General features: G+C 38.4%; 1 protein-coding gene across 1 annotated transcript in view; it reads left to right on the top strand.

Moving 5' to 3' along the window:
* LOC139949642 (NPC intracellular cholesterol transporter 1-like) overlaps positions 1-13,586 on the top strand; it is a 28,999-nt gene that overhangs the window by 10,287 nt on the left and 5,126 nt on the right. Inside the window, exons 6-18 of the mRNA XM_071948093.1 lie at positions 469-603; positions 1,485-1,667; positions 2,668-2,782; positions 3,517-3,644; positions 4,085-4,222; positions 6,571-6,660; positions 7,702-7,892; positions 8,763-8,887; positions 9,659-9,785; positions 10,226-10,287; positions 10,894-11,035; positions 11,717-11,948; positions 12,613-12,726. Coding sequence (XP_071804194.1) covers positions 469-603; positions 1,485-1,667; positions 2,668-2,782; positions 3,517-3,644; positions 4,085-4,222; positions 6,571-6,660; positions 7,702-7,892; positions 8,763-8,887; positions 9,659-9,785; positions 10,226-10,287; positions 10,894-11,035; positions 11,717-11,948; positions 12,613-12,726 — 1,782 coding nt within the window. The remainder of the gene's footprint in view (positions 1-468; positions 604-1,484; positions 1,668-2,667; positions 2,783-3,516; positions 3,645-4,084; positions 4,223-6,570; positions 6,661-7,701; positions 7,893-8,762; positions 8,888-9,658; positions 9,786-10,225; positions 10,288-10,893; positions 11,036-11,716; positions 11,949-12,612; positions 12,727-13,586) is intronic.

Here is a 13,586-nt window from a genome sequence, read left to right as displayed (position 1 = left end):
TCGTGGCTGAACAGATAAGAGCTCTGGACTCAAGCGCTCGTGTTTCTCATGAGCAGAGTCTGGGTTTGAGTCCCGGTCTCGACACTTGTGTCCTTTTAACTACATGTATGATGCTTCATCCTTTGGATGGGACGTAAAGCCGTTGGTCTTGTACGTATGTGTAAAGTAGATAACAGAACCTATAGTGCAAAGAGAGAACAGGTTTGATCTGGTGCCCCTGGTCCGATCGGCAGTATATTGCGCCACATCACATTGTAAACCAGTAATGGTGCTCTTTAAAAGAAATAGGTTTCAAACGTAGACCCACATATACCTTGCAGGAAAATACTGAATGTTGAAGTTCCTTGAGCGTCACTGAGTGATGAGTTTCTGTATATAAGAAACTGCTACTATTATTATTATTATGATCAAAACTAAAAGGAAACTGAGGGATTGTCAATGTTTTCCCATTGTGTTCTTAATCCACAGAGATCTATTGAGGATGAGATTAACCGAGAGAGTTTCTCCGATGTGACCACGATCGCCGGAAGCTACATCCTGATGTTTGGCTATGTTGCCATTGCTCTGGGAAAGTTCCCATACCATAGAATGCACAGAATCTTTGTAAGTCCCCATTTCATTTATTGATTCTGGTTATTAAGTCAAGGGCTCTCAGAAAAGCAAATTTAATGACTGTACTAACCAAGAACCCAATGGAGAGAAGACAAGGAGGAAGTTTCAGGTTTCGATGTTAGACATTGGAGGAAAACCCCAGAGAAATATACCATGGAAAAATCACGCAGTAAGGTAGGGACTGAACAAAAACCCAATCCATGTAAATCCTTGATGGGACAGAAAGATGTCGGTCCCGCATGTACAAGAACCCAGTGCACTTATTGTAAAGAGAAGGAGTTCGCCTCGATGTTTCTGGTCTGATCACAGAATATTGCGCCACAGAACCTTGTAAACCATAACCTGGTGCTATAAAAGGATTAGGTCTCATACTTCAAAGTGTACCTACACGTAGATACATACCTTGCAGGAAACATACTGAGCGCTTTAATGTGCCCCTTACAGCCATTATACACTTTCGGTAAACAGTATTGTCCAAGTCCCACACTTCGTGTATCACAACTTATATATAAAATAACAAACCTGTGAAAATTTAGGTTCAATCGGTCATCGGAGTCGGGAGAAAATAACGGGAAAACCCATTCTTGTTTCTGCGAGTTTTGCCGTGTCATGACATGTGTTTAAAATAAATCCGTAATATTCTCGCTAACGAGAATTTATATTGTTTTAATGTTTTCTCAAAAAGAAAAGCATTTCATGGAACATTATTTCACAAGAAGTGTTTCACCATTTCCTTCTGTAAACCCTGTAAATTATTTGTAAATCTGTGAATTTTTTGTTGTTGTTTCTGTACCGAAAGTGTATAATGGCTTTAAGGGTGTGATGAAGCATTATTATGTATTATTATCTTTATTCTGTTTGTATTTGTCCAGGTTGAATCTAAGATAGTATTGGGTCTGTCTGGTGTGCTGATAGTGTTAGGGTCAGTAAGCTCCTCTATTGGGCTGCTTGCCTACCTTCATATTCCAGCTACTCTCATCGTCATGGAGGTGGTGCCATTCTTGGTTCTAGCTGTGGGTGTCGACAACATCTTCATTCTGGTCCAGAAATACCAGGTATTGTTTATGGTTATTTTCAAATTGTTCTATAAAATATTTGACTACTGCAAGCTAGTCAAATCGTTGAGACCAATTCAAGAACTGACTCCGCTGTAGTGCAGTTAATCCTATAAACTAAAGTAGTAGTCCCAGCCAATTTTCTATACCTTCCGCTGGGGTAGTAGTTAAAAAGCAGGACAGTTCTTTTCAGAACTGAGAAGTCTCCCGACCATCCGATTTGTCTACTCCGCAATAGTAGAATAAAGAAAGACAGTTCTCTATGAACAAATTCTACCTGGCAAATAGATACACACATGGTGTTACTGCAAACCAAATATATATTGATACATTGTACTTCACCATGCTATGCCTCAAATCCTATATAGACATATTTGTAAATGGATGGTGGTTAAATTTTGATTTTGTGAGGAGCTAAATCTTGGCTTAAATATATAATCCAGTAAAATCTTAATTAGGATGGGTTGATTGCCATAGTGATTTGTACTGTGACATTGCAGTTTGCTTAGCAAATAAGATTGAAACACAGTTGCGATCAATTTTAGTGCTTTGTGAAATCGGCCACTAGGCTTGTTGTGGCAGAGCAGATAAGATTATTGGACTAAAGCTCTGGTGATTTTGATCGGGAGAGTGTGGGTTTGAGTCTTAGTTATGAATCATGACACTTGTGTTTATGGTTTAAACCATTATTGCTACTTACTGCGACAGCTGGATTCATGTGCCAGTGCTTTACCAACTGAGCTGTTTAGCCTTATGTTGGTGGTCTCCCTATTTTGTCAATATCTACATGTATGTTCGGAGGTGACAGTCAGAAGCCATTCACCCTTTCACTGCGGCATCACCAGGGATTACACCCAAGTTTGCGATACAACCTGGGAAGTGACAGGAGAGGGATCACGTTTTACTTCAAGTAATATCCCTAATGTTCACAGCTCCCTTTCTTTCAATACGTTTGTTCAGAATGCTGTATTACAAATTTTATGACGTTTTGATTTTACAGAGGGATCAACGCCTCCCGCATGAAGAGAAATATCATCAAGTAGGACGAGTCCTTGGGGAGGTTGCTCCGAGCATGTTGCTGTCTAGTCTCTCAGAGTCTGTGGCTTTCTTCTTAGGTAATCATACACCAAGGTTTTAAGATTACCTTCTCAAATAGAAAGGAATCTTTATGTTACTTAATCTTAGATCTTGTCTTTGTACCACAAAATTCAAATCTCTTATCAAAACTTATCTTATGTCACAGGTTTTCAAGGACTAAATTTGTTGTGTCTGTTTTTGTTTTTGTTTTGTTTTTTTGGTTTTACTGCGCCTTGAACACCCAGCAGGGTGGATATGTGCGCATTACAAGTCTTATTATTATATTATTATTATTATTTGAGTGTAATAAGTCTTTTAGTACACATTGCATGCATTTGAAAAGTGTCTCTGATCAGCAGAGTGTTAGTTCCAGTCCTGGTCTTGGCACTTGTGTCCTTGGGTAAGACACTTTGCTGTGTCTTTCGGATGGGACGCAAAGCCTTACGTCCCAGGTATTGTGTAATGTACATAAAAGAATCCACCAATGCACTTATTGTAAAGAGAATGGGTTTACCCAAGTGTTCCTGGTTTGATTGGCTGCATATTGCACTTCATTTCCTTGTAAACCTTTCCCATTTCTGGTACTTTCCCATTAGCCTTTTTTAGGTACATGTACATGTATGGTGGTCACGATAGGAGTACGCCGTTAGACTTGGATGTACAGAGACAAATTTAACCAAACCTAATCGTGTCAAAGTACTGTGCCCACCCTATCTCAAAAAAGCTTATTAGGTTGTCTCAATTAAAACTAATTTGACTTTTCATCACTTAGGTGCACTGTCCGTCATGCCAGCTGTAAAGGCATTCTCTCTCTATGCTGCTGTGGCAGTCCTGATCAACTTTATTCTACAAGTCTCAGGCTTTGTAGCCTTCATGTCACTTGATGCAGGAAGAGAAGACGTAAGTCTAATTTTAGTGTAAACTCTAAAGCCCGGTTCATACTTCCTACGAATGCGAATGTGATACAAATTTGAACATCACAAATTCGCAAGGGAAAATTTGAAAGAGTTGAGCTGTGATAAACTCCTGCGGAAATTTGCTGTGACGCCAAAATTCACTTTGAATTTACATTCACAGGAAGTATGAACCAGGCTCTGTACAATATGTAGTTTGTTAATACCCCAGAATTGATTGGTCAACTTGTTTTCTTTCGTTCGTCCGTCTTGGTACATCCCCAGTAACAACATAATAGAATTACATTTTTCTTTTTACTTCAATTTTTTAAAATTCCGTTACACATTCTTTTACACAAGCCTTGTGTAGTCTCATAGAATTTCAGTGACAAACTGGAGCCCTGGAAGTTGCTGCATAATTAACTTGGGTTTATTTTCAAATTGTAGAAAAATCGGTTGGATGTTTTATGCTGCGTCAGCATCAAGAGTTCCGGCAAATCGGACAAGACTCCGGGGGTGCTCTATCAGATCTTCCATAAGTTTTACGCTCCCTTCCTCATGGTCAGCGTCGTTAGAACTATAGTGGTGAGTAACCTCCTAATCACACTTTCATTAAGCTGTAAGCAGAAAATATTACTAAGCAAATTTCTCTGCTAAGCAAAAAATGTGTCGGGTGCCAGTCACAACAGTGTAAACTGTATGGACTTTTGGTTCGTAACCAGTTTCTGCTAAGCGATATTTTTCTGTGCTGAGCAAGGTTTTTTGTGCTTACAGGCTTTATGCATGGAACTACTGCTAAAGTTTCTGCAGAAAGTTTCCTGGAAACAAATCAATCTTTCCATGGTCTGATAAACAAATTTGAAACCCTGCTGATTATGTAAACTACTGCTACCATCTGTAAACAACTGGGGCCAATTTCATAGCGCTGCTAAGCACAAAAATTTGCTTAGCATGAAATTTTGGCCTCGATAAAAACAAAATTACCAACCAAATTTCCACGTGGTTTTGAGAATAAACAAACAACAGTTAAATACAAGTAACAAGCAATATGCAAAACATGGAGATATGGTTGGTAATCCTATTTTTATCACGGATATATTTGTGTGCTTAGCAGCGCTATGAAATTGGACCCTGGTTGGTAAGGTTTTTTTGGTTATTTGGGTCCCCACCTATGGAACAAACTCCCTCCAGAAGTCAGTCTGTCTGACTCGATGCTGAAATTTAAAAAAGTGTTGAAGACTGAACTGTTCAGAGTTCATTAATTTGTTAATCGTTGATTCTTTATTTGTTCAGCGCCTTGATCTAGTGTCCAATGTAGGATATGTGAGCTTTATAAGAACTCAGTATTATTATTATTATAGCAGCATTAAAGGCAGTGGACACTATTGGTAATTACTCAAAATAATTATTAGCATAAAACCTTTCTTGGTGACAAGTACATGTAATGGGGAGAGGTTGATAGTATAAAACATTGTGAGAAACGGCTCCCTCTGAAGAGCCATAGTTTTCGAGAAAGAAGTAATTTTCCACAAATTTGATTTTGAGACCTCAGATTAAGAACTTGAGGTCTCGAAATCAACCATCTAAACGCACACAACTTTGTGTGACAAGGGTGTTTTTTTCTTTCATTATTATCTTGCAACTTCGATGACCGATTGAGCTCAAATTTTCACAGGTTTGTTATTTTATGCATATGTTGAGATACACCAACTGTGAAGGCTAGTGTTTGACAATTACCAATAGTGTCCACTGCCTTTAAGGAATGTGGAATACAAATTATTTTGTAAACACTCATAAAATGACCACTACTGACCACCAGATGACCATTGGCCAGAATGTATGACCATCCCAAGATAGGGTAGGTGTCAATGTTTAATTTGACCAAATGTCAGAATGTGGTTGAAATCGCCCAAACAGTTTATGGAATATATGTCCTTTTTTTTTTTGATCATGGGACTGTTTGAGTAAAGAAAATAAGAGCGAATTCTAGCATTACTTGCAGGGATTATATAAATGGAAGGAAATGCATGTTTAATAGGAAGTTGCCAGTATTTCCTGTTTGTGGTTGCTGCGGTTACGCCCTGCAAGATAATATTAAAGTTTGCCCTGTATTAGAAAAACAAACATTAAAATATGTTGGTCTTTATATCCAATTATAACATCAGATTAAATATTTGTTTGTTTAGATGATCTGCTAGTCAAGGGAATGCGACAAACTCTTACAAGAAGGGGATATAAATCCAAGTTGGCACAGCCAATCTCTCTCATACAAACATTTGTCTAACGTTTATGGTTATACATTGTAAGTTGCACAAAACAAGAAATTGTGATTTAGTAATTAAACGACAACAACTATTTTAGTCATTGTGAAATCAGAAGTTAGCTTGGTAGGATTGGAACCCACAACCTTGTGATTGCAAGTCCTGCAGTCTAACCACTGGACCACAGTTGGCTTGGTAGGATTGGAACCCACAACCTTGTGATTGCAAGTCCTGCAGTCTAACCACTGGACTGCATGCCTTGAATTTACCCGCTGCACCAACATCAATAGACTGATCCATTAAGCTCCGCCCCATTGCTTATTGACCAATCACAACCCATTGTGCAACCAAAGGTCTGACAAAATAAGGTCCGACATGCGTGCGCGTATGCTTGGCGCACGCGGCAGAGTTGTGCAAAATGGTATTGGAGAGGCTCATGTGTTTTTGCTCACACGTGCCCCGTGGGCGGAGCCTAATGGATTGGTCTATTACCATGTTGCCCTGTACTTTTGCTGTGGTGCCCTTTAAAGAGTTCCAATGCAAATTGACATTTTTCCTCATAGAGATGCTCCTTACCTGAGGTAAACTTGCTGTGCCCCTTCAAGAATGAAGTTCAAGGACTTGGTTCAGTGACTGTTTTATTTAATAACAACAACTTTGTCTTTCTTGTAGATGCTGGTGTTTGTTTTCATGGCATGTTTCAGCGGCTACTCACTCACTAAGATCAGTGTAGGATTGGATCAGAAACTCTCAATGCCCCGAGTAAGTTACCCCTTGATATTGATTACTCCACATGTTAATCTCCTGCTTATTTATCTTAACTTGTACACCATTATTCCCCTACATGTAAGTATTGTTTGAAGTTTTGCATGGTGTGGAGAAACAGGAAGAAACTATAAATAAATAGTAAACTTGCGGGTACAACCATGTGTAAATCTCTTTTGTGTGAGTGTTGGCTCTGAAAAGAGAGACAGAGACCAAACCTGCTCTTTTCAGAGCCAACACTCACACATAAAGATTTACACAGGGTTGTTCCTGCAAGTTTACTAGTTATTTATAGTTTCTTCCTATTATTCCCCTACTCCGACTTTACAATCATCTCAACAGTCATTGCCTATGTATAACATGTATAATGTGTTGTTTTCTATGGCCACAGATCATTTCCTTACTCCACACCGATTTCTTTGGCACAGTCTTCCTGTGCATATTCGCCAGGCTAGTTCTTCACAATGTTTTATGTCTCTGTTAATCACTCATTCTACGACCATACTATGTTGAATGCACCGGTTCTCGGCCGATCACTGAAGTTGGGCAACGTCTGCCCTGTCAGTATTTAGATGGGAGACCCCTTAGCCACTAACAAAAGCACCTTTCCCAAACCTGTATGAACTTGAAACTTCACACATAGTTAGATATTCATTAGGAGAGGAAACTGTTCAAGTAACATCATATGACGCCATCCGTTCTTGAATTATGAAAGTTCAAAGTTTATTGCTTGATAACGTCATCATGTGTCACGTGGTATTGCTTTAAAGGTGCACTTTTCAAAGCTGTGTGTCTGCCAAACCAAAAGTTCGACTGAGGTGAAACTTTGTGTATTGTTAGTCAAGGACATTAACTTCTTGAACTGGAAATGACGTCATCATGTTGTTTTGACAATTTTTGCAATTTTGATAATTTATTACAAATCTTGAGACGGAGCAAGGTGCCATATTTGTTTTTTACAGCAGGCTTTTACTCACGGAAACCGAACACCTAGAGTTTGTTTAAACTTTAAATTGCTAGTCATTCCTATCATTCTAGGATTCCTACATGCTAAACTACTTTGAGAACCTTGAAGAGCATTTCAATAGCGGTCCCCCGGTGTACTTTGTTCTACGAGAGGGCGTCAACTACACGGATGTGGACAGCCAGGATAAGATTTGTGGAGCATCGGGTTGTAACGCTGACTCGTTGACCACTCAGATTTATGTGGATGCGCAGTTAAATAATGTGTAAGTTTACAGACTTCACTACATTTGTTTAAATGTTTAAAAAATGTTTTAATGTAATCTTTATTTTAGTTGTAATAGTACTAATAGTAACTAGTTCTTATGAAGTGCATTTTACATAGATCTTCTGTGAGTGCTTGTTCAACTCATTTTGATTCTATCCAGTATTAATTTCATTAGAACGTATTAAGTTACTTTTGAGTCTTGAGGATTTTTTATCCAAGTTCAAGTCCTGCCAGGTCTATAAGGTCATTAACCCTGTAGAGACTGTTCATTTATGTATAATCATCACAAAACGCTGAGACATTGCCAATATTAATTTTTTTTTTTTTTTTTTGGGGGGGGTTTTTACCCATACACCGATGTGTGTTAGCACTGTATACTCAGTACTTTCCCGAGTCCTGTGAAAAAATATCACAGGCATGTTACTCGGGTACTGAGTATACAGTGCTAACACACATCGGTGTATGGGTAAAAACCAAAAAAAAAGAAAAATTAATATTCTTTATCCCCGATGCAAATTTAACATCTATTATATTGCCAATATTGTCATTTCTTTAATCAAATGTTGTCAGTAAATATGTCAACAGAAATAACATGAAATAGACATTTTAGTTTTGTGTTAAGAAATTGGAATACTATTTAAACATATTACACTGAAAAATTTCATATCCGGACATGACCTTGACTCTGACCTCTTTATGTGAATGGAAGTACTTGTATAAGTCGAAGCTTGTGGTCGTTTTTCCTCGCTCTTGGTATTTTAGTAAAAGCCGCTCGTGGCCGCTATGGTCTCCAAAGAGTTAATTGTATTTTCACTATCCTTAATAGTTACAAGCGTTGCTTAATTTGCTGAAACTTTTTGTTTGACAGCACCTACATTGCTAACCCAGCGACATCATGGATTGATGATTTCTTCTCTTGGCTTGCCCCATCACAAGGTGGCTCACCTTGCTGTATGTACAACCCTAAAAATGGAAAATTCTGCCCATCTACTGGTAAGGTTTAGTGTGTTTTTTTCAGGGTGCAAACATTATTTGTTGTAGTTAATAATAATAATAACTGTTATATAGCGCATTTCACAATAACCGTATCAATGCGCTTTACATTAGTGCTCTGGACATAGGGCCAATAACATCCCTTTTATGTTTCTCAGCTCCCTTGGGAGTAAACAACCTGGGCAACAGTTTATATCGCTCCAAACGCTTTTTCATTCACAATATCAACCTCTACCCTCGCAGGTACCCATTTATACCCCTGGGTGAAGAGAAGCCTTGATATTGGGGTAGATAGGATAACTTTTGGGGGAACTGCACATTTGTGGGAATTCTTATTAGCCTTTTGTTGTTATTTTGTATTTCTGGTAATGAAACCAAGGATGTGTCGTAAGTAAACTTAATCACTGGAGCTCGCAAACCTGAGGACATCTTTCAACTAGGGTGCTTGCTATGTCAACCCGAGGTTATTTAAACCCTACTCTTCCACAATAAGTGTTCTAAGTTTTTAAGCTAAAATATATTTTGTATAATTGCCAAACGAGTTCTGCAGCCGATTTCACAAAACGCTAGGATTAATCCTATCTCGCGTTAGGACGAGTAACTCATCCTTACTTAGGATGGGTTCAATGCATCATAACGTCTATGAATAAGGAAGAGTTTTGGTGAAATCAAAGGCAGTTCCTTTAAATTTCTCAAGAATAGAACAGTTTTTTTTTAAAAACCAGCTTGAAACGATCGTCAAATTACGTGAGGAACATTTATCATTCACAGGACCGAGAGAGGGTTGTGTGCCATGCCGTCAATCAGGGAAGACCTTTGAGAGACCGACAGTTGAAGAATTTGAGAAGTTCCTTCCATTTTTCTTGGTGGACGATCCTGGAGCAAAATGCAGCAAAGGGTTCGTACATAATTTATCACAGTTTAGAAAAAGTATATACAGGTATAATATTTGTTATATGAACTATCACCCAACTCACAAGGCCATACGGCCACTTCAACATGAGGGTGACATTTAACTGATTTGGGGCTGTCGACCGAGATCAGGGATGTGGTGCTCCAAAGGTTTATTTCTAATACTGACTGTAATGTAACATTATAGTGAATAGACATGTAGCACAAATCTGTTCCTCAGTCATGTCAGTGATAATCGTGGTGCTAAAACATTATTAACCCTTCTCATTGGGCCATTTGTTTCATTCCTTAAACCATCTCAGCTCCCTTTGCGCAGTTCTTCTGAAAAAAATATGTACTAAGGAACTTCTTTCTCTGTAGTAAAAGTATCAGTAGAAATGTATAAAGGATTAAATTTAGTTTGTCTTTCTTTATCTCATTTTACAGTGGCCATGCTGCCTACGGAACAGCAGTTGTATTTCCAAACGATACCAAAGCGCACGTAGAAGGTGAGTTTCTTTCAAACTATTTATTTTAGACCAGAATTCTACAGTAGAATAATCCATTCCTTTGTTGTCTTTTGTTTTATACTATCAACAGCTCTCCATTGCTCGTTACCAAGTAAGGTTTTATGCTAATAACTATTTTGAGTGATTACCAATAGTGTCCACTGCCTTTAAGTACCAAATGAAGCTGAGCGGAACAAAGCTATGCTGACCAATCTAAGTTTACCAGCCAAACTACTATGTCTAAATTACAATTTGTGACTGGTGTTCTGCTCATTTCTGCTTAGCAGAAAATTGTTTAGCAATATGTTCTGCTTAAGCAGCTCTATGAAATTAATAATAGTAATAATAATAATAACAACAAATTCTTATATAGCGCATTCCACAATAAACCGTATCAATGCATTTACATTAGTCTCCTGGTCATCAGGCCAATAATGTCCCTTTAATCTTTCTCAGCTCCCAATAGGGAGCATACAGCCCCGAGCTGACGTGGTGCTCCGAAGGCTTTTTCATTTAACAATATCAACCTCTACCCTTGCAGGTACGCAGTTCTTTGAATCTTTCCGAGTATTAAGTCTAACATTGGTTTTTCTCTTTCCCACACAGCCTCATATTTCCAGAGTTATCACTCGGTGCTTCGTGATTCTGATGACTTCACCAACGCTCTGATCCAAGCTCGTAAATCAGCAGACAACATCACCGTCATGATGAACCAAACAGACCTTAACTTCAATGTCTTTCCCTACAGGTAACTTAATACATGCTAAGAAAATTGTAGTACGTTATAAGTTAAAAATAAAAACAATAATAATTAGAGATTTATAAAGCGCACATATCTGCCTAAAATGGCACCCAAGGCGCAGTTATCACACAAGCGCGAGTGGAAAACAGTAAAATATAGCGCTTCTAAGTCCCATATCCAACGAGGCTGAAGGTCGAGTTTGGATATGCAGACACGCTATATTTTCCGTACTTCCACGAGCGCGCGTATTATAACATATTAATCTTCAAGCAAACTTTGCGCGTGACATAGAACACACAAGGCGCAGGTAGTGATATTAGCCGTGCAGTATAGGTTTTTATCACCACTCCATTCTGATTGGAGGATTAGCGTGTACTTGAAGATAATTGATTTTGTGTATGTGTTGTAACCACTAAATGTTGCTTGACATGTATTGTGAGTGACCTGTGACATCACATGTTTACAAAAGACCACCAAGTAGAACAGATCTTTTCAGAACTGAGAAGTCTCCTGAACTTTGAAAATATACTTTGCAGTTGTATAGAAGTCTCCTGAATTATCTTGAAAAAATCTACTCTGCGGTTGTAGAATATAAAGCAAATGAACATGATCTTTGTTTATCAAGTAAGACAATTAAGATACCACAAATTTGCGTTACCTATGACCTTTTTCTGTGCCTCTTTCCAGTATATTCTATGTTTACTACGAGCAGTATATCACCATGGTCAACGACACGGCAACCAGTCTAGGAATAGTCCTTGGGTCTGTTTTCATCATCACCTTCATCCTCCTTGGCTTTGATCTCTTCTCGGCTCTCATTGTTGCCGTGACGATCGCCATGATAACCATTAACATGCTGGGGATGATGTACTGGTGGAGTATTGATCTGAATGCAATCTCATTGGTCAATCTCATTATGGTGAGTTTCGGATTTTATTTGCACATAGTTTGATTTCTGAACATTGAATATAATTGAATTGGTAACTCAGTGACTTCAAGTCACTTGATGGTATTCTAGTCAAGGTCTCTGAGTCCCTGCTTGCCTTTACATGGTTTGGGGAGTCACCAATGAGGTTGCTGAATGCAATATTCTTGGTCAATCTGATCATGGTGAGTTTGGGATTTTTGTTCAACAATAATCTAACTGTATTCTCATTTTGATTTTGGTTCATTCTTATTTTGATTGTGGTCTTGTAAGTAAAATTCTGGTCCAATAAAATTTCTGAGCCTTAAGTTATGAGGTATATTTGGTTTGCAAAACTGAATGGTCTCCCGAATTCCAAAAATCTATTCTACTCTGCAGTAGTACAGAAGTTTCCAGATTTACGAAAAAAATCTACTCTGCGGTAGTAGAATATATAGCAAGACAATTTCTCAAAAGAATATTATCTACCCAGCAATTAGGTATACACATGGTGTTACTGCAAACCAAATGTTATACATGTACATTAATACCTTACCGTGCAATGCATCAAATCCCATAAATAAGTTCTACGGTCTTATTTTCCCCCTAAATTCAAGCCCTCCTTCATGGCTGTTGTTCAGAGAGAGTGTAACAGTAATATTGTTCTGTTTGTCTACAGTGTGTTGGTATCTCTGTGGAGTTCTGTTCTCACATTGTACGTGCCTTTGCCATCAGTACCAAAGGGAACCGTGTAGAGAGGGCTAAGGATGCACTCACTCACATGGGAAGCTCGGTAAGTCAGAATACTCAGAATTACTCATATTAGAAACTCAGTAAATCACTGTCTTAAGAATTACTCATATAGAGAGGGCTAAGGATGCACTCACTCACATGGGAAGCTCGGTAAGTCAGAATACTCAGAATTACTCATATTAGAAACTCAGTAAATCACTGTCTTAAGAATTACTCATATAGAGAGGGCTTAGGATGCACTCACTCACATGGGAAGCTCGGTAAGTCAGAATACTCAGAATTACTCATATTAGAAACTCAGTAAATCACTGTCTTAAGAATTACTCATATAGAGAGGGCTAAGGATGCACTCACTCACATGGGAAGCTCGGTAAGTCAGAATACTCAGAATTACTCATATTAGAAACTCAGTAAATCACTGTCTTAAGAATTACTCATATAGAGAGGGCTAAGGATGCACTCACTCACATGGGAAGCTCGGTAAGTCAGAATACTCAGAATTACTCATATTAGAAACTCAGTAAATCACTGTCTTAAGAATTACTCATATAGAGAGGGCTAAGGATGCACTCACTCACATGGGAAGCTCGGTAAGTCAGAATACTCAGAATTACTCATATTAGAAACTCAGTAAATCACTGTCTTAAGAATTACTCATATAGAGAGGGCTAAGGATGCACTCACTCACATGGGAAGCTCGGTAAGTCAGAATACTCAGAATTACTCATATTAGAAACTCAGTAAATCACTGTCTTAAGAATTACTCATATAGAGAGGGCTAAGGATGCACTCACTCACATGGGAAGCTCGGTAAGTCAGAATACTCAGAATTACTCATATTAGAAACTCAGTAAATCACTGTCTTAAGAATTACTCATATAGAGAGGGCTAAGGATGCAC

Source organism: Asterias amurensis, chromosome 17 (assembly GCF_032118995.1).
Source record: "Asterias amurensis chromosome 17, ASM3211899v1".
NCBI classification, from domain to species: domain Eukaryota; kingdom Metazoa; phylum Echinodermata; class Asteroidea; order Forcipulatida; family Asteriidae; genus Asterias; species Asterias amurensis.
The sequence above is the reverse complement of the archived record's forward strand: the minus strand, read 5'-3'. Positions and strand labels throughout refer to the sequence as shown.